We start from the raw sequence: 26,552 nt of genomic DNA, 5'->3' as shown, positions 1-26,552 counted from the left end.
AAAAATATTTTAGATGAGAGTATTTAATAATTCTTTAAAACTAAATTTTAATTCTTAAAAAATAAAATTTATATATGAAATACACTTATAAGGGTATCAGTTGATGAAATTTAAAATTTGTGGCTACTCAATGTATTTACACTAGGGTCTCAATAAAATTAGTCCTAAATTTAAATACAACTTATATTTTTTTAATCCTTGAAAAAATTAGTCAAAGATACATTAATTATATTATTAATTTATTTAATAAATATATAAAATAAATTTATATATGAGTTTATTATTAATTTATTAATATGAAGAGTTACTTATTTAATATAAATTCTTTTTTTTTTAAATTTTTTAATAAAAAATATAAATTTTAAATTAAAATTTACTATTAATTTATTTATGATAAAAAATACATTATTATTAATTTATCAATCTCCTCAATATCAAACAAGAATTAATGTTATGTAAATAGAGAAAATTATTTTTAAAACCCAATGATAATAGACTTTTCATAAAATTTAACGGAAACTAGCTATCCCACTTAAAGATTTCCCATTTTCCAAGAAGATAACAAAGCTGAGCTCACAAATATCTCACAACGGCGCTTCTTTTCCGTTAACTTACACAAACGGAGAAAACGTTTTAAAAAAAATTGAAAAAAGGGCAGCAATGCCACGTCAGCAAGTCTGGATTAGCAAAACGGACATCATCTTCGTTTCTCTCGCCACACTTCACATAACCACCACTTCATCTTCTTCTTCGCTCTATCCTCATCACACACACTCTCTCTCTCTACACTTCCATGGATGTGAACTTCTCCGCAAAATCTCAAGCTCTGACCCTAATCTCCTGCACTCCACTCTACTCTTCTCCTTCTCCTTCTTCTTCTTTCTGCACTCTCCGCCGTGAATTTCTCGGTTGCGGCCATAATTTGAGGCCTCCGGGTCTCCGATCTCCCAAGAAATGTAAAAATCTACGTTTTCGGGTCCAGTCGCCTTCCAGGTTCTACTTCAAGGCTTCCTTGGGCTCGCAGCCGGTTCTCGTCGTTGTTGCTGTGGCGGCTGTTTTTGCTTTCAGTGTTGTGTTTCTCAGCTATTCAAGGCGGAGGAAGAACTCCAGAGAGGTGCGGTTTATTTGATTTTAGAAATTAAAGACTTATTTTAAAGACTAATTCATGCTATAGTAGAAGATTTAGAAATTTGGACGGAAATGACGTTGGGGAGAATACGTTGAGATGGACCGGTAGTGAGATAATTTTATTTTCTTGAACCGAGATTTGAGGTTTGAAGTTATGATGCGGTCGGAGGTTGTGGATTTTGGAAGTGGAGATTACTTTTTATTGGTTAGAATTATGGTTTATTTGACAATGTTTTTTAAATGTTGAAGCTCTGTTAGGTTGCTGAGAAAATTTCGTAAAAGAAAAGAAAATTTGCATTTTTATTTTTTTTTATTGTTTGGAAACTGAGAAAACATGAACCTCTATGGAACAATGCCTGGTACAATTATGAAGTTTGGTCCAGTCTGATTTTTTTCACTTATTGGGAATAGTGATGAAGATAACAGCCTATAAACACAACTTCCTTCTCTTTTTTATTTTTCCCCTCTTCTTGTCAGTTTTCTCTGGCAACACATTTATGTGGTGAATTTTGGATGTTATGGTTAACTTCCTAATACTTATGCTAATCTTATAGGTCTCAGGTCCCTCAGGTTTTGCAATATCCCAACTGAGCAGAGATGTTATGAACCAATTTATGGAGAGTGCAATTCTGGGTTTTGGAGATCTTCACAAGGAGACCTCTGAAAAAGAAAGCAGAGCTACAATGGACATAGTGGAAGAAGTCAGCCATGCTTCCAAAGATAAAGAGGCTCCATGGCAAGAAATTGCCTTGATGCAGGAAGAAACTCATGTCACTAATACATCAGAGTCATCTAGGTTGGATGTTCTTTCATCTAATGCTAAAAATTGTGTATCTGTAAGAGAAACTGAAGAGGCAGGCCCATCGATCCTGCCTCCTCTGCTCTCTGAGTCAGGCTTGCTGCAACCTCTAGTGTTTGCAACTGAAATGCCAGAATTGCATTTGGAAGAACGTGAAATGGAAACCGAGTTTGGTTATGACTTGTCCACACCGGTGGTTCAAACCAAGTCCATTGCTGCTTCTGTTCCGGACATCATTGCACTTGAAGGAGTGAATGAACGTAAGAATAGAGGCGGTAGACCTGGTGAAGAGAGTGAAATCATTTCCTTTACTGGCATTTTCAGAGATACCATTAGAGAAGAGCTTTACACATTTTATGAGGCAAAACAGTCAGTGATGAAACCTATGCCAAACTTCAATGGTATAAAAACATTAGCTTCAAATGCCTCCCTTTTGGATGGGAATGGTGTTTCTTTTCAAATGAGGAATGCTACATCAAAGGAAGCAGAATTATCAGCCCAAAACTCACATTCTTCTGCAGGTTATGCGATTCAAAAGTTTTTAATTATCTGTACATTACTGTGGACTTTTTTCCTTCTTGCTTTGCCCTGTAATATAGCAAGAAATCCTTGATTTTTTAGTTCCCCATTGTTCTGACTTTATAAATGGACGTTTCTTCCAGACTATGTTGAAGGAAAAATGTCTCTTTCTTGTTATAAAGAAGGTTCTTCTGGTAAAAGGAATGACCTAGTAAAAGGCAAGGGATTTCCCAGAGACAAGAACAGAAGGCTTCCACCTCTGAGCGACCATAGAAATCTGTCCCAGTTCCCTTTGTCTAATGGAATGACTGTCAAAGAAAAATATCATGATTCTGAGAAATTCAGTGCTTACAACCGATTATTAAGTGAAGGGAGGTAAATCTCATCTTTGATGTGTTTTTCATGAAACAAATGATTTGATTTGAATGAACATTGAAGCGAACTGTTTTTTCTCTGTGTATTTGATCAGGCACTGTTAGATTGTACGTCGTTGCATTATGTGTTTTGAGCTTTTGCTTTCCAAAATTATCTCTAAAATTTCTCTTGTCATTGAATAGCTCTTTGTTTTATTAGGTTATCTGACTGCATACAATTGCTTGAAGATATGGAAAAAATGGGCTTGTTGGATATGGATAAGGTGAAGTTGTATCCTTTCATTTGTCATCTGTAATTGCCATTGTGCAAATTTGACTTATATTTGTTGTTTCAAGTCATAACTTATTACATTTTCTGGTTTCAGGTTTATCATGCAAAGTTTTTCAAAATCTGCAGAAGTCAAAAGGCTGTTACAGAAGCTTTTCGTTTTGCCAAGTTGATCCCAACTCCAACGTTGAGTACATTTAATATGCTTATGTCTGTGTGTGCAACTTCTCAAGATTCAGCTGGTAATTTCATGTGTCGTCTTGCCTTCTTTTCTTTTTTTTACTTTCTGGGTTGGGGGAGGATTGGATGGTGAGGTGGTTTGGGGTTCTGTTACCACAACAGAATCTGTCATTTCTGTGTATAAATATTCTTCAAATTTCTTATATCTCAATTGTATCTATAGGAGCATTCCAAGTTCTACAACTTGTACGGGAGGCCGGACTGAAAGCTGATTGCAAACTTTATACTACTTTGATATCAACTTGTGCTAAAAGTGGAAAAGTTGATGCAATGTTTGAAGTATGTTTATTTCCTTGCCAGTTTGTTATAGTTTAGATCACTGTCGATATTTGTGGTTTTTGACTGAGATTTCCTCACTAGTTTTACTACTTTTTTTTTTTTCTCATCCTCATGCAGTTACCTTCTATACATCCCCTTAACAGTGCAGCCTGCTTTATATGGTAGAAAAAAATTTTATTTTGTTAAAAAACTTGAAGCCGACCTAATGCAATCAATTAATTACCATACGACAGGATTCTTTTAGTTATGAACCTTAGGGAATATGGTGTGGACAGTGGTTAGCTACGGTCTGGGTTGGGATTGGCCCTGATTTTCATAGCCTTAGCTGGCTTGAAAGATAACCTGGGCTGTACAGGTTTTATTACTCTTAAGTTGATCAGCCTAGACATGGTTTTAAATATACTGGGCTGCAAGTGTGCCTTGTATGGCCTTAAAATTAGGATGTCACTGTAGGGAATGTCCACATTACATGTGTTTGGGTGCAAGTTTCAAGTGCAGGTGTATTTCTTGGTGTTTGATCCTTCACATCTCTATTTTTAGGATATAGGGGAGTGACTGAAAAGGATCTTGAATGATACTTGAATATGACATAATAAAAGAAAAAATCAATTAAAGTAAGTTGGAAGCAAAAGTTAACACATTCTTGATAAAAGAAAAAAAAAAAAAAAAACTCTTTCCTTTCTCTTTTGTTTCTATTTAAAAAGTATCAAAATAGTCAATATTAGAAGCCCAATGGGAATATCTGACAAGGATCTCACACTCACACCCCTGGCATATCTGGTTGATGTGGGTATGCTGGGTAAAGTTGAAGAATCCAGGTATGACTAGAAAATTTAATAGAAATGTGAGCTTAGGAGAGGCTTTGGAGGGCTAGATTACCTTAGGAAATTGGATGGGACTTGATTTCTTGGTATTTAAAGTAAGCAAATGGAAAAACCATTTGACTCTAAAGATCCAAAGCCCATAGTCTTGAAAGTTGGATGTAGGTAAATTTGAGATTTTTGAGGTCCAGTGATTGGACTTAAATGATCATATCCCTATGAAAATTGAAAGTTCCATAAGGAACAGCTGATCGAGGATAGAGGGGCAGTATAAGTGAACAATGTTATTTGGATAGCCACTTTCCATCATCTTCTAAAGTCTGTTTCGGAGGACCGAAATTGAATGCTCTTTCAGAATGTATGGGGCTTCCATTTTCAAAGAAAAGTGCTCTTATCAATTCCATGCTTCAAGGGGGTTCAACTTCAGGCTATATTGGTGGTTCTCCATTTCTTGGATAAGATTTGTTTTGTCTTGATTGATTTTGTTACCCTTTCCTTCTTTGGTACACAATGCATGTATTTGAGTTTTGCCTTCATTTATATCGTAAGTGCTTAATAAAACATTTGTTCATGGAAAAAGTTTGTACTTCTCTCCAGTTCAACTGCATCTTATGTAAAAATGATTTTTAGGTTTGATAAAGTTTCAATACTCATTGATAGTTTATATTATATATTTTTGTGTATATTATCTGCAGCTTATCAATGTCCTAGTGTGAAATCGTCATCCTCTATTTCGTATAGATCTTGCCTAAAACGTGCTATTTTCTTATATTGTTGGTTTCCCATATGAATTGCTTTGAAGTTGCATCTATAGGTGTTTCATGAAATGGTTAATGCTGAAGTGGAACCAAATGTTCATACATATGGTGCACTTATTGATGGTTGTGGTAGAGCTGGACAAGTTGCTAAGGCATTTGGTGCTTATGGAATAATGAGGTCCAAGGTATGATTTTAGTCATAGATTTTCTAATCTCCTTTGTTAGCACTTTTCTTTTTCGTTCCAATGATTTCATGTCTATGGTAGTTTGTACAAGAACATCCCAGCTTGTTCATTTTTGCTTCTGCATTTTGAATATTAAATAAGTTTCAAACTGATAAGATGTTGATATGCAGTAGAAAGTGGAGCCAGATCGAGTTGTATTCAATGCACTTATCACTGCATGTGGTCAATCAGGAGCTGTGGATCGTGCTTTTGATGTGTTAGCAGAAATGAGGGCCGAGACACAACCAATAGACCCTGATCACATCACTGTTGGTGCATTGATAAAGGCATGCACAAATGCTGGTCAGGTAATGCTTGTCTGTCCGTTGTTTTCTCCTTTTTTTGTTTTTTTTTTCTCTTTCAGAAACTACTGCATTACTTTCTTCTCCATTATTATGCATTTAGTATCAGTTTTCCTATTGTCTTGTTGGTGGTCTGTTTTAGTTAACTCAATAATGGATCTCTTAGGTTGATAGGGCACGAGAAGTATACAAGATGATTGATCAATATAACATTAAGGGCACTCCAGAGGTTTACACCATTGCTGTTAATAGTCACAGCCAGATTGGTGATTGGGAGTTTGCATACAGTGTGTACACTGACATGACGAGGAAAGGCGTGGTTCCTGATGAGGTATTTCTTTGACATCAGATTTTTGATGTGACATGTAAAGTTGGATTTTTATTTTTTGTGTATTGGTTTGTCATCAACAATGCTGCATATGAGATTTAATCTTTTAAGAGTAGTCAAATTGTGATAATTTTAGTGATTTCAGTTGATTTAGTCAGTTTAGATTATCAAGTGTTTATGGAAGAATGGAAAAAACTGTGCCCTGCTGTGCTCTCTGTTTCAAATGGTCGTAATTTCTGTGGTTTGGGTAGCCTAACCTATGAATAAAATTAAGAATAATATAGCCATCTTAACCAATTATATACCATGTGACCAGAAAATCCTGATGATCCTCAAATTGATACTTGCATATCATAAATGCCTAACATGCCTAAGGTAAAGCATGAACTTGCACTTACAATCTCATATAGAACTGGAAATTGACCTAGAATCCATCCATTCTTTGATAAAAGAAATTTCTAAAATATATTTCAGCCTTACCTATTGGTCTTTTTGGTGGGAACAAGGAACTCCTTCAAAAGCATTTTTAGCCAAGTGAACCTTCATGTTCTCCATTTTGGTCCAACATGATAGGATGCCCCTATTATAACTTCAATAAGCATTTCATCCATATTCTCTTATAACATTGTGTGCTCTTACAATGAAATCCAGACTACATTGGCCACATCAGAATTGCAATTTTCCTATGGAAGTGCTTATTGATGAAGTATGGTTCCCTTGGTTTTGCTTTTATGCTCATTTGCACACAACAATGCTGAAACTCTCTAGCCAGGCTATTGGAGGCTGCTAATCCACATAAATCCTCTTGTTTGAGGCTAAGGGGGACTTAAACCAGGGAGTCTATTCACAAAAAGTTCTTGACTATGTCTAGGAAGGGATTTTCCCTTCTAATTGGTGTCTAGATTTGGTGCAAAAGAGAGTAGTACAGACTACAAAATGGAATTTCTGTTTGCCAAATAGCACCACTAACTGGTTCCATGCCAGTAACTGGTACTACCAACCTTGTAGTTTTAATTTGATCATTTGGCTCACTTATCTGACTTACTGGTTTTTTCTTCATACATGGCTTAGACACTTGTGGTACTAGTAAATAACACATGACTGCAGCAACATCACATGCCTTCAAAACCACCATTAAAATTAACAGTCATTTATGTCAAACATCTTCCAACATTATTCATTTCATTCCAAATAATAAACCACATCAGAAGTATCATGTGTGTATCTCACAAAATACCACCAAAATGTCAAATACCTCCATGTCCAACCCACCATAGGAAGGAAAATACATGTTAAAAACTAATTTGAATCATCATGTTTAAAAGAAACAATGCCAACTGCTTACCCATATGTCATAGGTCAAATTACAGCTGAAAAGGCTAATCAAATTGACTCTGAACTCAACTACCCTTGATTAATAAGTTCTACTGGGCCAGCTTTTATAGTTATCCCTAGAGGCCTAGAAACCCTCAAATGTGAAAATTAATAGAAGGTTCTGTGTATGTCAAGTTCCCAGAATGGTTGGTACCATTGCCATGTAGATGTTGTCTTTAGCATGGTCACAGTGTCCCCTCCTCTACACTGGTAAAACTGTAAAGCTTGGGCATTGTGGGATTTTCTATTCTCTATTTTTGGCTTCTCATTAGTGTTTTGGGGTTGATAAAGTAGGTTTTGGTAGGTTGTCATTGAATTTTATTGGGAAAGAAGTGAAGAAAAAGTTTGGAGGTCTCCGTTGTGCTTGTTTTGGACCACTAGCAAGAGCATAATTGCACAACTTTTGAAGGTTTGGAACTCTCTGATCAATCTTTAAAAGAATCTTTCATTATTCTATTTTCCAGTTTCCTTTGGTCTAGGAAGTCGATCAGGGACAGTCTTTCATCTGTGTTAAACTTTGTCATGGTTTGGGATGTGTTAGTTTTGTGATGGTTTTTTGGGTTTCTCTTTGTGCCTTTTAGCGTCCTTTAGATACTTGCTCTGTATTTGGGGTACACACTCGTGTTGCTAGGCCATTTTTAGTAGACTAATATTAATATTTACCTACTGAAAAAATAACAAACAAAAAGAAGATGAAGAACACAAGGATTGGCCCCAAGTATAGGAATATTTTTATTTACTGCTAAAAATGTCAGAAGGTGATTATCTTTTAATGCTTGTTGGGTAAATATGGAAATTAAATAGGCTTATGCATTTATATCTATATTTTGTTATGTAAAAGGGTCCTTTATCCTGCTTCTCACTTGTTCCTAGTGCAACTTTTGTTTCATTGTTTAGCATATTTGACAAACTCTGGGTTCCGTTAATGCTATGGTTCAGCATGGCTCTTTGGTGGCTCCTTTTCTAGTTGTCTTAAAATTTGCAAATTGAAGAAATAGAAGAAGTCTACTTGTATTGACTTTTTCACATTAATAGATTTCATCCATTATCAAAGAAGAAAAAGAAGATGAAGGATACATATTGGCCCCAAATTAGGAATTTTTTCATTTACTGCCAAAATGTCAGAATGGAATTACCTTGTAATGCTTTTTGGATAACTATACAAATTAGATATGCTTGTATGTTTATATCAATACTTAGGATGGGAAAAGGTCCATTATTCCAGTTCTCATTTGGTTTTGGTTCGTCTTCTATTTTATTGTTTAGCATATGTCAAAAACCCATGTGAAAAATGTCACATGGATTTTAAAACCTATGCTTGTCTGACACATCCAAAACTGCCGGCAAGAGAGAAAAGTTTATCTGATATCTACTGCTTTCAAATAGGATTTTATTTATGCCAGCTTATCCAAGGTCTTCTTCCTGTTGCACAACCTTCAACTTTAGTAAATTATTTAGGTGAAGTTTCAAAAATGCATTGGTTCCATTTCATGTGTCATACCACAATAAGGAGGTTGCTTACTCAAGTATCAAATCTCTCATGCAGATGTTTCTCAGTGCATTGATAGATGTTGCTGGGCATGCTGGAAAGCTGGATGCTGCCTTTGAGGTCATACAAGAAGCCAGGATTCAAGGAATACCTCTTGGAATTGTATCATATAGCTCATTGATGGGGGCTTGTAGCAACGTATGTTCCATCTACTTAGTTCTAAGTAAAGTTGTTTTGATATGTTGATGTCTATGGATATTTCACTTGTGGATTTCAAGTGATGGTCTTGAAATATGCCTAACCACAATAGCAATTTTAGGATCCTCCAACCAGCTCCCAAATCATCTCTGGGTTTAGCTTGCCTTTGTAGCCCCTAAATTCACCTTGTTCAAGGATTTTAGTTACGGTTAACAAATTTTCATGGTTTAATTTTGACATCTAGATTTATGATCATAGGAATTTCATATTTAGCAATAAAATCTTTTTTTTTTACTAATATTTTCCTAATGTTTTTTTTAATTACTTTTTTCTGAAGTGATTAATGCTAGTTCAAAATAGATGTTGGAATTTTTTATTTTTTTTCTTTTACCCTTCTTGGTATTGTTTCATTGCTAGTTTATGAAATCTACCAGTAAGTATTACAAGAAAATTTTTCATATTAAAAGACACAAGCAAATAAAAAGAAATTTGGAAGTTAAATAATACGCATTAGGCTCTTCACAGATTCACAATTTATTGATTAATAACCCACATAAAGGTCCAAGCCAATCCTGGCTCCATCAATCTCAGCTCAGCCCAAGTTAAAGTTCCAGCATGAGATTTATGAACCAATATTAGCTTATGATCTCTACAAGGTCGATTAAAGGTCTGAAATCTCCCTGGCTTAAACTTAATACTACTGTTTTCTATAATTTAAAACACTGCCACCAAACATGAATTGAATCAAGCACAAGACATCTTGGTTGAGAACAAACCTATTTTGGATCTTGTTTCATTTTGTGGTTTTTCTATATCTTGTATTTATAACCTTTTATAAAGAAATTTTAAATACCAATGTACTTCAAGCACAGACGTGTTTCCTTGCTCAGCTGGGGACAGTCCAAGATCAGCTCAACCCTGCTGCACATCAGGTCCCAAAATTTTTGACTGGGTTGGTGCTAGTTGAGCCCAAGTTGTGACCTTATCCCCACTAGATTAATTTTTTTCTTTAACCATGTACAAGAAATAGGCCCTTCTGTGCACGCTTTTGATCTTTGATGTGTGTTGTGAAAGGGAATTGTGATATTTAGTAGCATTATTCTAAACAAAAGATGTTGATTAAATTTGTTGGGTTTTGTACTAGAGACCTTGGCTCAAGTGTCTGCTAGCCTAAAAATAAGAAAAGATATATATATATATATATATATATATTAAAATTTGTACACTTCGGTTGAAATTATTATCCTGGTTTTGTCAAGAACTCATTATGGGTATCAAAGTTTTGTTCTTGATGTATTCCTAACTCACACCATGATTGGGTTGCTGAAAGCAGATTCTCTTGCTCAGATTTTGAAAATATTTCCTTCATCTATATAGAAAGTAGATTTATCCTGCTTTATTCCTTTGAAAATGATTTAATCATGTAATTGCATTATGTTATTGATCCTTCTGTGTTGATGATATCATTACCTAATCCTTGTTTCAGGCCAAAAACTGGCAGAAGGCACTGGAGCTGTATGTGGATATTAAGTCCATGAAATTGAATCCAACGGTATCAACTATGAATGCCTTGATTACTGCCTTGTGTAAGTCTATTTCTCTTCCATAAATTTTGCTGGTAGTATGATAATAGGAATACTGTTAAAAGTCCAATTTTCTTCTAGAGTCATGGTGCATGTGCTATCCCAATTGATCACATGACTCAGCATTATTTCAAAACTTGGTTGGACCACTAGATTGGGTTAAGGGGATTGATCAAAAGTCCGATCCTCTACAATTCCTTGGAGCATCAAGTACAATCCTCTGGAAATTCTTAGAGCATTGAGTATAATCCTCTTGAAATCCTTAGAGCATCAGGCCCAAGAAATTGTATATACCAAGGGTTAATCTCAGCAAGCTGGCTACATTCTTCCTCTGTCTTGGGGTACTTATTCATATATGAAAAGGAGACATGAACTCTCAATGCCCTTCTTTTGGGAAGGGATCAACTGTTGGGAGGATTTTTAGTTTCTCAACGATGAACCATGAAACTGACGCCCTTCTGCATTATGGGTTTCCTTAATTCTCCATTCTTTTGTATATGTTTCTGTGGTGTTTGATGAGCCTATATAGGTACTTGACCAAAATCTGGTCAGAGATGATTGGACGATGGATTTAGACCAAGCCTTTAATGCTTTGTAGGACCAGAGTAGTGCTTGTGGGTTCTAGGATTCACTCCAAAAACTGCCCAGCTACTTTGGTGATGATGCGTGAAGCTACTAAACTCTTACATAATGGCATAGGATTTCCAGATTTATGATAAACTTTTGGACCAGGATTTTGACAAACAGCAGAAACTGGCATATAAATATTTCTTACATTTTAAACATGTGTAAATTTTACTTTGTTTTATTTAATGCAGTATTTCCTTCTTCTGTTAAAAAAAAAAAGGAACTTAAATAATTTTGAAAATATTATGTTTTTGCTTTGTCTGAAATGAATTATTATAGCAAAAATTGGATTGAGAAATCACATGAACAGCTCCACCACAGGTGAAGGCGAACAACTGGAGAAGGCTATGGAAGTTCTATCTGACATGAAGAGAGCGGGCTTGTGTCCAAACACTATCACATACTCCATTCTTTTAGTGGCCAGTGAAAAGTAATTTCTCTAAATTTTGATTATTTAAATCTTGGCTTTCAATTTTCCTTTTTAGCCTATAGCTTTTGACAAGATGTAGTTAATTTTATTTTTTTCATCTTTGCAGAAAGGATGATATAGATGTAGGCCTCATGATACTTTCTCAGGCGAGAAAAGACAGTATAGCCCCTAATCTTGTTATGTGCAGATGCCTGGTTGGTAAGTTCAATTGGTTTTGCTTTTCAATAGATTCTATGCATTTTCCCTACATGAATCTTTGGTTTTTGAGCATCCCAAGGAAGTGGATTCTTCCATCATGTTCCATGTGGCATTCTAAATGTGTATATTTCATTAATGACAACTTTCAAGATTCTATTTCTATTATGTATTTGGATCTGACAAGAAAAATAAGAGAATGATGATTTCTCATTGAACAAAATAATTGGTACACAACAATATATATACTATTCTAGGAATAAACTAATTTAGAGAAGTCGAACCTATAAATCCCATGATTGAAGGGGTAATTTTCCTAACAAAATATATACACACTGATTTGTCAATTAGGCTATAACAACTGTACAATTCAACAGGATCACTTTTAGTGTTTATAAGAGAGCTTAATTTTGTCATAATTTTTGAAAAAGATTGAAAATTTTTGTAATAACAATTTTTTTTCTTTTTTTATTTGGCTTTCCCATCTAAAAATGGTTTTATGCACTAAAATGCTGCAGATAAAAAGGTTTTTGAGTTTTACTTCTTTGGCCAATATCCCCTTAATAATTAAGAAAATTTGCAAGATTACAAAAAGTATCAAATATGTGAGGTCCTTATGTCTCACCTAGTTCGGAAGTTTAGACCTATTCTAGTCTGGAGAGTGGTGTCCTCTCATAAATTCAATTGTTGCTAATATCAATAGTGGAAAGCCAATATGGAAAATACAACTTTTTGACAGCTGAGCAACAGTTAGCTATTACCCTTTGTTTCAATAAAGATCAAGCATTAATCATTTACTAGATTGAGCTGCTAAAGAAAACTTTATCAGAAAATTAAGTGTCAGTTTACCAGTTTATCTTAATCTATTCATGAGATACTTTCAGCATAGGTCGATTCCTTTTTCCAGAAGAGCAAAACAAAATAAGAATAAAATGCAAGCTGATCCAAGAGAGCCAAATGGACTAGACATTTTTAGTCAGATCCAAAATGAGCATTCTACTCATTTGAATTCTTTGAAATTGATCACACCATGAACGAGAAGAAGTATTTCTGCCTGTTAATTTTGAAATACCTCCTGATTTTTAAAAACTATCCTTAGTTGAGAATAGAGTTATTTCTTGCATGGATTCTGGCTACTTACTAATGTAAATCTTCTTTTAGAGAAGTTAGGAACTGAATTTTAACTTTTCATCAGTCCAATGAAACCAGTTCCCACTTTTCCATGAGTTGAACGAAATCATTTTACATCTTATGTTATTCATAATGTTTAGTAGCTTCCTTTTTGTGGCTTTGATCCTCACTCATATTTCTTTGGGCTCTGAAGGAAGTAGTGAAGAAGATTGTTTCTTCCCTGTCTTCTGACCTGTCCAAACTTCCTAATTTTATATGGTAGCCTCTGGGTTTTTTTTTTATGAGTTTTGATAATCCATTAACTTTGATCTCTTTTAAGGCATGTGCTTACGAAGATTCGAGAAGGCTTGTGCACTTGGTGAACCTGTTTTGTCTTTCAACTCAGGAAGGCCACAGATTGACAATAAATGGTATTTGATTCTTTTGCAAATCCAAATTTTCTACTATGCATGCTTTCTTATTACAGGTTTTCAAATGCAAAATACATGCTTCAAAATATAGTAAGTGAAATATTGAAAAATAGATTTCCTAATTTTTCTTTTTCCTTTTTCCTGTGAAATTTCACCTTGTACATCAAAGTTTACTGCAGTTTTTATAAAATGTTTCATAGTCATGAAATGATGCCCTTATACAGTTATTATGAATGAATAATGCATTTGTTCACTACATCTTTTTCTCTAATGTAAGTGTTCTCTTAAAAAGGGAAGAAATAATTTTGAACTTACCTCCCTCTAAAGAAAAGAGAATTTTCAATTCCTCGATTTAAGATCAGTTTCTGTATTCCATTCAAATTATTTGAAGGGCACTTTTAAACACTTATAGAAACTAATCCCACATCCTATGTTTACCCTGAAAATGTTTCAAAGATTGGCTATTTTCATGAATAATTATGCTGGATTGTCTTTTTCCTAAAATGAGTTCTTTTCCCAACAAATTTCCTGTAGGACCTCATCGGCCTTAATGGTCTACCGTGAAACAGTTTCAGCTGGAGTAATACCCACTATGGAACTTCTTTCACAAGTTTTGGGATGCCTGCAGTTTCCCCGTGATGTTTCCTTGAGAAATAGACTCATTGAGAATCTGGGAGTGAGTGCTGATGCTTCAAGACGCTCAAACCTATGTTCATTGATAGATGGATTTGGCGAATATGACTCTCGTGCTTTTTCATTACTTGAGGTCAGTACACAACTAAAATAATTTCCCTTTTTCCTAAACTTGTGCTTTATCATGAAAATTACTGGACGGATCATAGGAAATTGTTCCCAAATTTTAGGAAGCTGCTTCACTTGGAGTTGTGTCATGTGTATCCTTCAAGAAAAGTCCTGTCATTGTTGATACAAGGAGATTGCAGATCCGAATTGCTGAGGTGAGCCTGTTTGTAACATGGAAATTTCATATGATAGTGTTTAATTTCTCATACAATTTGTTCATGTGTAAGATATAACTGTTCGGTTTGTGTTATCAATTCAAGTTCTTTGCTTCTGTCATGAACATTGGGAACTTTCAGCTACTTAAGTTTGTTGATTTAATTGGAGGTTTGAGTTGTAACTTCCCAATTTTCTATAACCTCTTAAAAAACTTCTGGAGATGCCACATATTGTCGCTTACAGCAACAAAACCTTGCTTCAAGATATATTCTTGCTTCATTATCTTCATTATCCTTATCATTGACACATCCAGCAATAAGCTCTGAGATATGTTCTCGCTTATTTATTAATATTTCATCATCATTATCAACAACATAATTTTGCTTTAATATAGTAAAAAGTGAAACTCAGCAATCTTATGTGCTATTCATAAATTTATGCTTACTGATTTCTTACTGAAAACTGTCCAGGTGTACCTCTTAACAGTTTTGAAAGGTCTCAAGCATCGACTTGCTGCTGGTAATACTATCTCCATTGATCTTTATTTTTTTCAGTAAGATATGCTCCTAGGTTTGCTTCTGCGTTACTTGAAGGGCTGAAGTTAACTCTTTAATGAAGAAGGATGTGTAATTGAATATATTTACAAACTGTTGAAAGAACAAACAGTAAATTATAGTGAAAGTTTGTTTGTTTGTTTTGAATCCTTTAAAGAAAGTATGTGTTCTATCCAGTTATCACCCCTCGTTTCTCAAAATTGAAAGAAAAAACAAAAAAGAATGATTTCAACCATAATAGTTGAGTGATTATACTTAAAGCTATCCTGTTTTCTAGTAAACTCAGGTTGATATATGGCATTTTATGTGATTGCTATTGTTATAGAATGAATAATGAAGTATTTTATAGAAGCAGAAAAATATTACATCTGAGTTATTGAATTTGTTCCAAGGCCAACATGACTATTAAGAAAAACTTAGCTCAATTTCACTTTGTCAACTTAACTCAAATTTCACCAGTATTAAATTTTGACAAGTTTTATGGAGTTCACTTGAAATTTGGTCAAGTAGCTTTATTTGTCAACCTTTAAATTTTTGTTTCCTTCTTTCATCATTTCACTTCAGTGCCCATGGTGGAGTCTTTTGATATTTTGGCAGTCTGGTTAATGTTTGATATTCTTCAAATACTTAGGTAACTGCTTCCAACTGTTGAATATCTAAAAAGACTAACTCTTTATAATCTCATCTTGAAATGTGATTTGCAAAATGAAAATTATGTGGTATTGTTCAAAGTCAAAATGCTCCTTGTTCATTGTCATAATGACAATATTGTTCAGGGAGAGCATTATTTGTCACAATGATCATTCATAAGCACAGAAAAACTGTTGGGCTTAATGATTACTTGATAGCAAGGCATTACTAGGCGGTGTATTACATCTTTACATCTTTACCTCTATACTACTACTTGAAAAGGTCCCATTTATGAATTGATGCACTGGGAAATTGAAGAAACCACCTTGAAGAGCAAATGTTCCATATAAACTGGAATGCTCTCTTTTTATCATCATTGATTTGGGTTCACCCTGCAGAAAATAAAATCTTTTTGCTGCTTCCAATGTCAAAATCATTATTTTCCAATTTGCTTAGGTCATCTAGAGCCAATGGACATCCTTAAGAGTGTCATTGATATGTGTGATAATGCCATTAGAAGGAACCCGGGATCCCATGTTATTGTGGAGCAGCTTGCTTAAAACCTTGACTAGTGTAATTATTAAGAGCAAATGTGGTAAACCTTGGTAAGGGATTAACTTGTCTCTATCCTCTAGTTGGTTTAAAAGATTGCTCAAAATCATTTGTATTAGGCATATGATGCTACGTATATAGAAGTTTATCTCTTCCTATTACCTCAAAATCAAATCTCATGAGATGATGGGACAGTCCCTTTTTTCTCCCCCTTTCAATAGAATATAGGCTTCTTTTTTATCGATTTTCCATGATGCACTTCTGTAACTGTTTCCGTTATTTTTCTTTATCACTAAATTTTTTGTTTTGAGCATGTCTTAATCCTCATTTTAATACTTCCAGGTACATTGGATAGATGGCCTTGTTCTCATGATACTTGCAGATATATCATGTATGCACACTATTTGTGCATAGATTGATGGAGTTTTTCATGTAATCTTGTGGAATACAACTTGTTTTTTATTGCGTATTTCTTTTTCTAACTTTTATCTATTAATACCCTGGTCTTCCAGGCAATATTTGCCAATATATTCTGGAGAAGCCATTGTTTTTGGCATTTTGCAAAAACACTTTAACCTTGCATGCATTTGAACCAGTTTAAAAAGTTAAGTAGTTCTTTGTAATCCTCTATCAAATAGTTGGTTAGTGTGCACCCATTGTGGTGCATTTCTTGATCCGTTTCCATCTTACTTTTTGATGGGTTATACTAGGAGTCATTTTTCTGAAGTAGATTGCAGTAAAACTTCAGAAATATAGAAATTATGAAAGGAGAACCATCAATTGAATAGATAATGGTGTAAGATATCCTTTTGCTTGGACATCCTAATGGCTAATGGCGAACCAGTTTGGTTTGTTCTCTTGCTTTTGAATCTGTTATATATGTATATATAAGTGTAAGAAGAATGCCAAACTAAAGTGGCTAACCAGTTTGGTTTGTTCTCTTCCTTTTGAATTTGTTTGCAGGAGCAAAGTTACCTAGCATGACCATTTTGCTACCTACGGAGACAACACAAGTTCTCGCTCCCAAGGGTGAGAAAGCAATTAACCTTGCAGGAAGGTGAGGAGCTTCTTGATTATTTTAACAAGGGTATCACCTCACCAGTGCTCTACATATTGAAAAAACATATTGGTATTAATTTCTGTCTTTTATGGATATTGGTTATTATAGGTGGTTATCAATTAATACTATATTTGTCAATCTAATATTTAGAAAGAAAATTATGAGATAATGATGAAGTTGGCTGGGTGTCTGATAAAAAAATTGAAGTTGGCTGAGTGCTGCTGTCTGAGTGATAAATTTAAGGTAAGGCAAATGAAGAATGCTCAAATATCCAATCAGTGATTGAAATGTCAATTTCCAACAATTCTAACTCCTAGAGGTATTACTTCTAGCATTAGTTCAAAATCATGGAAGCATGAAAATTTATAGAAAATTAAAAGAAAACATATGCTTCCAATGAAATCTTGGAAAATGTCATGAGAAACATTAACATACATCGATAAGTTATAGCACAAGGAAAACAACTACACACAAGTATGCTGAGTTTCACGAGAGCAGCCATTAATGTGATAATGTTAATTATAAAAATAAAGAAAGCCATTGTGGACAATTGTAAAATTCATTATTGAGAAAGTTGGTAGGTTTTTGCTGTAAACAGAATGTTTCTAGGAGTTCTCTCGAATATTTTCAGGGTCTACCTCTCCAAAGATCTTTGACACATCTATATTGTCAACCAAATAGCTTCTGTGTCCAAATTTTGGTAGACATTTTTGTTCCGGAAAGAGATGAGTATGCAAACTCTGTCCATCTACTGGCATTTTATTCAATGCTGAATCCTAAAGCGCTTATGCAGGATCAAACCTTTAGACTCTCAGTATGTAGCCATAGTTTTTCAGATTTATCTATAGGTAGAGATGTGATTTTCCCTTCTTTTTTTTTTCCCTTATAAAAACTTTATAATGCCTACTCTTAGTCACTAGGTCCTATGTATGCTTCAATTGCAATGGCTACTCTTGGATTGTTGTGAATGGTAGAATCATTTTGGTTGACAGGATTAGCCAGGCAGTTGCATCCATGTTGAGGAGGCTAGGACTACCTTACCAAGGGAATGAATCACGCGGGAAAATCAGAATCAATGGTCTTGCCACGAGAAGGTGGTGTCAGCCAAAGCTTGCTGCTCCTTTCAGTGGAAAAGATAACGAGTTGAGCTCTTCTCAATCGCGGCTGGGAACAGGGATCAGTCTTCAGCAGCGCAAAATTCGAACAGGCAATCTCTCTTTGGACTAGGAGGGGGAGGCACATCTTTTGATTCTCAGCAAGGGCCTGCACCTACAATGCTGATGCCTGCACTAAGCTCAACTTGCTGCCTTTGTCCTTGGTACCTTTGAGGAAATATAATATGAGGTGAGAAAAAATAAAGTAGAGCTTTAGGGTTTAGAGATCAGTTTTTGAAAGATCTTATGATCCGTTTATATTAATAACGAGAGATGTTCCTTTCATCATCATAAGGTTTAAACATCTATTTTTTGAGATACCAAAACAATGCCGTTTCATCTCTTCCATGAATCAACGCCCAGTTGCTGTAGTTTCTCCGTTTCTGTCATAGGTTTAAACATCCAGAACAACATTGTTCTGCCTCCAGCCATAATGTGACGACATTTCCTTGCTTTAGCAATCAAAACTCGATCATGATGAAAATATCGATTTTTTGATTTCACAAAACTATCAATGTCAAACAATTTTTGTAAAAATAAAAAAATCTATCAGAATTGATTGAAAGATATAAAAAATTCATATCAATCTTTTACAAATAATAAATATATTTATAGAAGAACATAGTTAATATCCGTAATTTCGTAGATTATGAATATTTTTACAAAATATTGGGAATATGGTTATGGTTTGAAATTTTAATAAACATGAACATATAGGTAGTGGATTTTACGGGTATTTCGTAAATATTGGTAAAATATCAATGGATGTTTTGATAAATAAAAAAATATCATTCAAGCAAAAATTATTCAAAATTCATGAAAATTTTTGAATTTTTTTAATAAATAAAAATACATATGTTAAAATTATTTTATAAGTATGGTCAAGAAAAAGATATCAATAAGCTAATTTATTATTTATCTTATCAAATTAATTTAATTTATAAAATATTTTAGTTATTTTTTTGAATAATTTTATATTTTTAATATTTTAAAATAAAAACATTCAAAATTAAATGATAAATATAAAAAATTTAAAAGTGAAATTATAGTAATTTTTTAAAATATGATTAATGAGATAAATGACTATACATTTAATATTAAAATTATAATTTATTTTAAAATAAATAATAATGCATATATGGTTTTTTTTAATATTTATGTTTTTATATTTAATTATCATATAAATGATATAAAAAGAGAATTGTTAAGAAAATTATAATGATGGTTTTTATATTTTTATTAATCAATTAAATAAAATTTAAAATAAAATAATTAGGATTAATTCATTTATTCTTTTAATAATAAAATTTAACGTATTAACATATTTATTATGAACAAATATATATTTACGAACATAGACTTCGGAGGCTATCCGGGCTTCAACCCAAGCCTTTTGGCCTCCCCTGGCTGCAGCGACGAAAAATTTGACGGAAGTCTGAAACATGAATAGGGCGGATATTTTCATCAATCCACTTCAAGATTCTCGGTTGGCCAGTTAAAACGGCGTCGGTTGGGATGATCAATTAGTTACTGTCAAGACTAAAACGACGTCGTTTGTATGGCGGCGTCAGTTACTGTCTCCGTTTCTCGGGTCTGGAGCATCAGAAAATTGCGTTTAATCCTCTGTTTGTTTCCCAAGAAAACTGAGAAAAAGAAAACGAAAATGTAGTGGAATTCGTGACAGCAGGTCATGTGCCACATTCAATATTTTTCTTCTTTCAAACAAGCTTCATTTTCTTCCCTCGGTAAGACGATATCATTCCGATAAGCTGCAAAATGGCCTTTTGTGTCATTTGTTTTGGCTGCTGATACCCATGATTGTAGTTTTAGAAACCATTGAGGGCAATCGGGATTCTCTGGCTTCCCTTTGAAAGAATTGGGAAAATGATAATGAGCTTAATACAGAACGACAATGGAAATTTGTGAGAAGACTTGGAGATGAATGGATGACTAGATGTATATGAAAATGTAGAGAAGGGATATCAGTGTGCAGTTGAATGGTCCCAAAAGAGGCAATTGGGTGATATCACATGCCCTTGCAGGCCTACTTGTTTGTTTGAAATCTTTATCGTAGTAAATATGGGGCTTTTTGTGCTACTAGTACAACCAAGTTGTCGAAGAGAAGTCGGGGAAAAAACCAATCCATGTGATGTTGCTGGTACTGATAAATGCAACCTGATGAAGGTGATAACAACTTGAGAGCTACTAACCAGGTTGAAACGAAAAGGAAGGTTTCAGACGGGGGTAGTAAATGTATGTCTCATCTCATCATGGACAAGATTTTGGTAGATGGAAGACAGGCTGATCATAGTTGGATTTTGTGCTTCTATCTCATCCTAATATCGGATTTCTCGATCATTAATTACAACCCTTCAGGAAAAAGTATATGGCGAAGTTGTTGATTATTATAGCATTGAAGATGGTCTGATTCAATGGTCTTATCATTTTGATTTGAACTCAACCCAAGGGGTTCAAGCTTAAGAGGGCATACGACTCTGTAATAGTTACAGTTATTGCAAGGAAGGATGATATTATGCTGGTTTTGTTGGCTAATTACTACTATAATTGGATGGTTGCTCCTGAATGTGAGAGTCAGTTATCAACTTGGGCATTCTACTTTAGGCTGTTGCAGATAAGATATTTGGTTTTGTCCATTTGTTTAAGAATCATAGAGACTAAAGATCGGACTAGAACGATCATTGGAGAACAAATTGAGTAGTGTGTGTGCTTCATGGAGGTTGTAAATGCTGCACCATAAGGCCAAAGTGACTCCCAAGAGTAAATATTTTGCGGGTAAGTTTTCCTCTGTCCAGGACCATGGTGAAATATCAGAGGATAAGAACAGTTTCAGAGACAGTGACTTTGGCTAAATTGTTGTATCAACAGCATGGGAGCATGTTAATAGTGAGAATAATCTATTTTGGCTTCTCTCAAATTTCAGGCTGTTTATGGCTTTGTTCAGTCTTTTGATGATTCTCATTTCTTGTAATGTCTTCTGTGTTCAATCAAACCAATCCCTTTTAGTCCAGTGCCATCGAAAAAAGAGAATGAGCTTTGGGGAGAATATCAGAAAAGAATTAAGATCATCTGGATGAATTACAGAGTTGAGAAGTGAGCAGAGGATTGCTCTGCACTTCTCATTTACATGGCGAAAGAAATTTTTTATACATGGCCTTATGCAACTCTCATAACCCAATGGGAAAAGAAACAGAGGAAGAAGAAAAAGAAAAGTCAAAATTGCAGAGGCTGCTCTTAGTTTTACATCACTCACATCGCATTCAATCGAGAAGTGAGATCAATGAAGGCATCTTCTTCGCATGGAATCGTGAGACCACCCATTGGATGATCAAACCCAAACTCTTCCTCCGCCAGATGCAACAAATCTTGAAAGGCAGGATGATTCAAATAAGATATCGGAACCACAAATCTCTTCTTCTGGATTTCTCCCACATATACCGCACAATGGCCTTTTGGCACACTGGACTGGTTTCTACTAAGAAGTGACTGCAGTTTCAGAATCTGCTTGGCATTATGAATCTTGGACGGCAAACGGATACCCATCACTCTATCTGCAGAAAAAATGGCAAGAAAATGATCTTTGCTTCAAGAATTCAAATGGGTACTGAAAAAAGCAGCTCCAGCACCAGGATGAATGCTTGTACTTTGGAGTTGGACGGTGGCTTTGGTTCATATATTTATAGGGAATGGTTTACTAAAAATAGAGTCAAGGGGGTGTGTGGGATCATGAGATGGGCAGTTAGGCAATGCTGAGAGTGACCCACCTTTTCAGGACTCACATGGCATAGCTCATACTCAGCTCTTTTGCTCACAAGGAATACCTGAGGCTGCTGTTACTAATCGTTGTTGGAAACCAATGCCCGTACACTGGAAAAAATGGAGAGCAACAGATCCATGTGAGCTTCTTATGTGAAGACAAATACAGAGGAAATGATGACATGAGTTTTGGGCCCCCTGAGCCGGTAAGTGCATGCACAGACCGATAAGCAATTGGTGTTGATGATTCTGGAACCTACTTTCTAACGGCTGGCCTTCACCGTCTTTCCTCAGAGCTCAGTTCTCAACGATTCAGTACCAATTTGACCTGTCTCCTTGAACATCAGTGCATGAACCTGTCATTTTTATGACAGAAAATTTATCAGAAATATTACAGTGGAGGCCGAATTCTCCAACAAGGACTTAATTGAGTTGGGAGACATGGTTCATGGGGCTGTGAGAGCTATTTGAATTTGGTCATTTTAGCTTCAAATTGAAAAGGACTCTCACCAATCTAGTGCCGGCCAAACAATTTCCAGTGATTCAAATCTGATCAAGTTTCTGTGGTAGATTTGTGTTCATGTCCTCTGATCGAATGGAAGGTACTCTTTAGATAACCACAATTAGCAAGTCAAGAAAGTTTTAGTGTTTCCTTATTTAGATATTGACTTTTGAGCTTGGCCTAACTCCTGCTTAAGTTTAAGACAATTTCCAAATTTTGGAACTAAGTTTTGTCTCAAATGAATGGTGATTATTGATTGATAAACTCACATCCTACAACCATACATTTATGCTATGGTCGGTCTCAAGAAAGTATTAAAAATAAAATAAAAAAATTATTTAATTTTTATACAAAAAAAATTAAAATAAATGAAATAAAATTGAAGTAATATACAAAAATAACTTATTAATTTTAAATTTATTTAATCGTGTTTTTATTTAAATTTTACGACGACCATATATAGTATTAATATTTAGTTGTTGTGAGGCCAAATTTGGATGAGGTAGGGTTCCGTTTGAGGGATAAGGGGACTTATATTCGATTCGTAGTGATGTCAAGTAACATGCATTGAGGTTAAATTCAATGGCAGCACTCTCTGGTTGGCATGGGGGCCATAGCAAGGGAGCACAGTCAACATGATAAGGGTTACATGGTACGATATATGTAAGAAATTTATAAGGAAATACTTAAACTTTAAAAGTATATTTCATAAACCAAGTTATTTTGTAGAATACATTTAAAGTCCATTTGTCTGTCGGTGATTTTAGGAAGTGTTTTTAAATTTTTTAATATTTTAAAATTTGTATAATTTAAATATTAAAAAATATTATAATCATTTTTTAAAATCACTATCAAATACACTTTTAAAGTATTTTTAGTTGTTATTTTTTTTATAATAATTATATTTTAAGTGAAATAAGGTTTTACATTTGTCGGTATTTGTATTGGTCATATTTTCGTATCATTCTCTTATTTTTTTATATTTTCATGTCCATCGTATTCCAAATGAGATTAGGCTAACATTCAAAGAACCAAAGATAAGCTCGAAACAATTCCAACTGTGGCACGTCTTCATAGACAAATCATGATTCACCAAACTATAGCGTTCAGTTAGGCAATTGCTTTCCTCCATATGCACCACATGCTCAAAACGACAACCTCCTCTCCTCAATAAAACCCCAACATGCTGCCTGCCCTTTTTCACCCAATCACACCTTTCTTTATCATCCTTGGGCCAAAAAAACAAAAGGTGACAACAAATAATTAAAAGGTGACCGAAAACATTAAACCTGTTTCACAATCGACTCCGATAATTTCAAAAAACATATTTTAATTGTTTTCAATTTTTTTCTAAGAGATGTTTTGTAAAATAATCATGCAGATAGAAAGAATGATTAAAAAAAAAAAATTGGGCTTCTATTTTATGAAACATTAGAAACAAGTTTTCAAATATTGTTTTTAAAAACTATTGTTTACAACTAATTTAAAAATCAAATATCGACTTAGGGTTAAAACTTGGTCTAAGAGAGAAATGAGATCGAGGAAGTAATGTTCTATGCATGGAATTGTTAGACGACTCATTTGATGATCAAATCCAAATTCTTCATCTGCCCTACTCGATAACTCTTGAAATAGATGGTGCTTCAAGAATGATATATTGGAACCACAAACCTCTTCTTCTCTCCTTAGCCAACGTATACCACAAAGTGGCCTTTAGGGACATGTAGCGTGGTGGAATGATTTGTTTGACCTGAAAAACAACAATATATGGGATGATATGAATTGTCATTTTGCTTTGATCTATGATAAGGGTCTTGGAGGATGATTCTCTTATATGAAGAGAGGGGAGGGGGGTCCCAAAAGGAGAGGCAGTGAGGGTGATACTTCTGCATGGGAGGGGAATAGAATACATGCAGTGTAGGACGTTGGTCCTACATCAACTTGTAGGGGCTAGCCGGGTAGGGGCGGCCCCATTTCACAATGGACACCCAATCAAAACATGTACCTTGTCGTCCTTGCATTATTCACACATCACACGCCCAACTGGGCATTAAAGAAAGATGACATATTTATATGCCCTGTTAGCCCACTGGTTTCCACATATTAAACCCATCAACAAAGGGTTGTATCTGGATCAAGAGTTCAGTATTCTTTCAGATTCATGTGGCCTTTTGAAAACAGCTTTTTTTTTTTGAAGAATATAAAATATATTTTTTTTAATTTAAAAACCACAAAAATTATTTGACAACCTTTTTCAAGAATATTTTTATGTTCTCCATAATAAAACACAAGGAAAATACATTTGATAATAAAAAAATATTTTTTGTTTTTTGTTTTTATTTTTAAGAATAGAAGATAAAATGTTTTCGGATAATAGTTTTTAATTGTTTTTATTTGTTTTTTAATGATTATTTTAAAAAATAAAATAAAACATTAGATATAAGAATTATTTTTAAAACATATTTACAAATATGTTAAAAATATTTTAGGTTTTCAAACATATTTTTGTTTTATAAAACATCATAAATAAATTTTCAAAATTTGTTTTCAAAAACAGTTACTAAACATACCCTTAACTTTTGAGTTTTTTTTTTTTTAATTGTTTTGAAAATAAGTTATTTAATTTTCTAGAATAAATTTGAAATGTTTTTATTTATCTTTTGTAGATTTTTTTTAAATAATAATTGAAAATATGATAAACACTTAACACTTTAATATTTTGTGTAACACATAATTATATAATCATTATGCATTTGGTAATGATTTTATAAAGTATTTTTAATTTTTTTTTTAACACTTTGAAAATTTTCATTCTTCAAGTAAAATGGTAAAAACATTTCTTATAATTACTACCAATGGCGCTCTGAGTTAAGATTCAATTTTGATACAAGTTTTTCCATTTTTAAAAAACAAAAAAATAATAATAACCCTAGTATAAAATATAACAGGTAATAGTTCCTTCCTTTTAAAAGAGTTATTATAGACAAATCCATAACTTAAAATGTAACAGTTAATAGTTCCTTCCTTTTAAGATTCAATTGAGGTATTAAAATATATATTTTTTAAAAATAATTTTTAATAATATAAGACAAATCCATAACTTAATTTGATACAAGAGTTATTATAGAAATTAATAACAGAAAATAAGAAAAATATTCAAATAAAGTAATAAGAAAACTATTTTTTTACATTTAAATTTTTAAAAATTATTCTTCAAAACCATTTTTTGAGGACAAAAACCATTGTGTCTGTCCTAGAATTGGAACACTGAATGGCCTTTTGTGTTGCTCATGGGACTGTGCCCATGCATGGGTGTGGGGCTGTGGGGGGTCCAGCAGCTGAGTATGTGCTGATTTCTGAGTCCAGAGGCACATGTGCTCAGCCCTTTTGGTTAAAGGCCATGGGTGGTGCACATGCAGAGTCAGTCCATGTGCCCATGAAATCATTATCCAGATAAATGGCTATTGCAGCTGCCACTACTTTTAGCAAATCGGCTTTAGGGTACCCTACAATTTTTCTCAATCATTGAGTTCTATTTCCTCTGTTTCATACTTTTTTGACCTCTTCTCGTACCAATCCGCCTCCTCAGTCCTCCCCTCTCCACCAGTACTGCCCCTAACTTCAGATTTCCACTATCATCTGTGCCCCTTCAACCTCCAAGAAAAAAGAAAAAGTAAAGAAAAGATTTGGGGTAGACTGTACTAGATCTTAGTTTATATGTTGATCAACTTTCCAAAAGATGTTAATGATCCATTGGCTTTAGTATCACATGGCATATCATCTACTTTATTGTCCCCCAAAAAAAAAAATTAAAGAATAAATTTAAAAATTGAATGACTAAAAACCCATTAAGTACTTAAATTTTTTGGTTCTGTTTCATGGTTAAGGTTAT

The 26,552-nt window shown here is 34.0% G+C and overlaps 2 protein-coding genes across 5 annotated transcripts; one reads left to right on the top strand and one right to left on the bottom strand.

Annotated features, from left to right (window-relative positions):
- The first annotated feature begins 729 nt into the window (after positions 1–729).
- On the top strand, positions 730–18,755 carry LOC117911212 (pentatricopeptide repeat-containing protein MRL1, chloroplastic). 4 transcript variants are annotated; one of them, XR_004650853.1, is made up of 19 exons: positions 730–1,114; positions 1,683–2,448; positions 2,590–2,821; positions 3,020–3,083; positions 3,186–3,330; positions 3,492–3,607; positions 5,243–5,371; positions 5,545–5,718; positions 5,879–6,043; positions 8,961–9,101; positions 10,588–10,687; positions 11,633–11,741; positions 11,848–11,939; positions 13,387–13,477; positions 14,012–14,243; positions 14,341–14,433; positions 14,905–14,953; positions 17,134–17,299; positions 18,223–18,308. XR_004650853.1 is itself a non-coding variant. In XM_034825476.1 (19 exons), exons 1-19 carry the CDS (start codon positions 794–796, stop codon positions 18,455–18,457), a joined length of 3,348 nt encoding a protein of 1,115 aa, XP_034681367.1. In that variant the 5' UTR covers positions 730–793; the 3' UTR covers positions 18,458–18,755. The 4 variants fall into 4 exon arrangements, 3 of the variants coding, with proteins under 3 accessions (XP_034681367.1, XP_034681368.1, XP_034681369.1); XM_034825476.1 differs by having other exon boundaries at positions 17,134–17,227; positions 18,223–18,755; XM_034825477.1 differs by lacking the exon at positions 8,961–9,101 and having other exon boundaries at positions 17,134–17,227; positions 18,223–18,755.
- Positions 18,756–21,437: 2,682 nt separating this feature from the next.
- Positions 21,438–22,510, bottom strand: LOC117911251 (auxin-responsive protein SAUR21-like). Its single transcript, XM_034825551.1, has 2 exons — positions 22,167–22,510; positions 21,438–21,953 (listed from the first exon to the last, which is right to left on the bottom strand). Exon 2 carries the CDS (start codon positions 21,943–21,945, stop codon positions 21,652–21,654), a length of 294 nt encoding a protein of 97 aa, XP_034681442.1. The 5' UTR covers positions 21,946–21,953; positions 22,167–22,510; the 3' UTR covers positions 21,438–21,651.
- Positions 22,511–26,552: the final 4,042 nt, after the last annotated feature.

This window comes from Vitis riparia, chromosome 3 (assembly GCF_004353265.1).
Source record: "Vitis riparia cultivar Riparia Gloire de Montpellier isolate 1030 chromosome 3, EGFV_Vit.rip_1.0, whole genome shotgun sequence".
In the NCBI taxonomy this organism is placed as follows: Eukaryota; Viridiplantae; Streptophyta; class Magnoliopsida; order Vitales; family Vitaceae; genus Vitis; species Vitis riparia.
Note: the sequence above shows the minus strand (reverse complement) of the source record. Positions and strands in the feature narration are given on the sequence as shown.

What these genes read in the sequence shown, in the direction of transcription:
- LOC117911212 (XM_034825476.1), top strand. Translation starts at nt 794, where the DNA reads ATGGATGTGAACTTCTCCGCAAAATCTCAAGCTCTGACCCTAATCTCC. An exon ending in GGAGGAAGAACTCCAGAGAG is followed by an intron (nt 1,115 to 1,682) that starts GTGCGGTTTATT and finishes CTAATCTTATAG; the next exon opens with GTCTCAGGTCCCTCAGGTTT. An exon ending in CTTTTAGTGGCCAGTGAAAA is followed by an intron (nt 11,742 to 11,847) that starts GTAATTTCTCTA and finishes TCATCTTTGCAG; the next exon opens with AAAGGATGATATAGATGTAG.
- LOC117911251 (XM_034825551.1), bottom strand. Translation starts at nt 21,945, where the DNA reads ATGGGTATCCGTTTGCCGTCCAAGATTCATAATGCCAAGCAGATTCTG.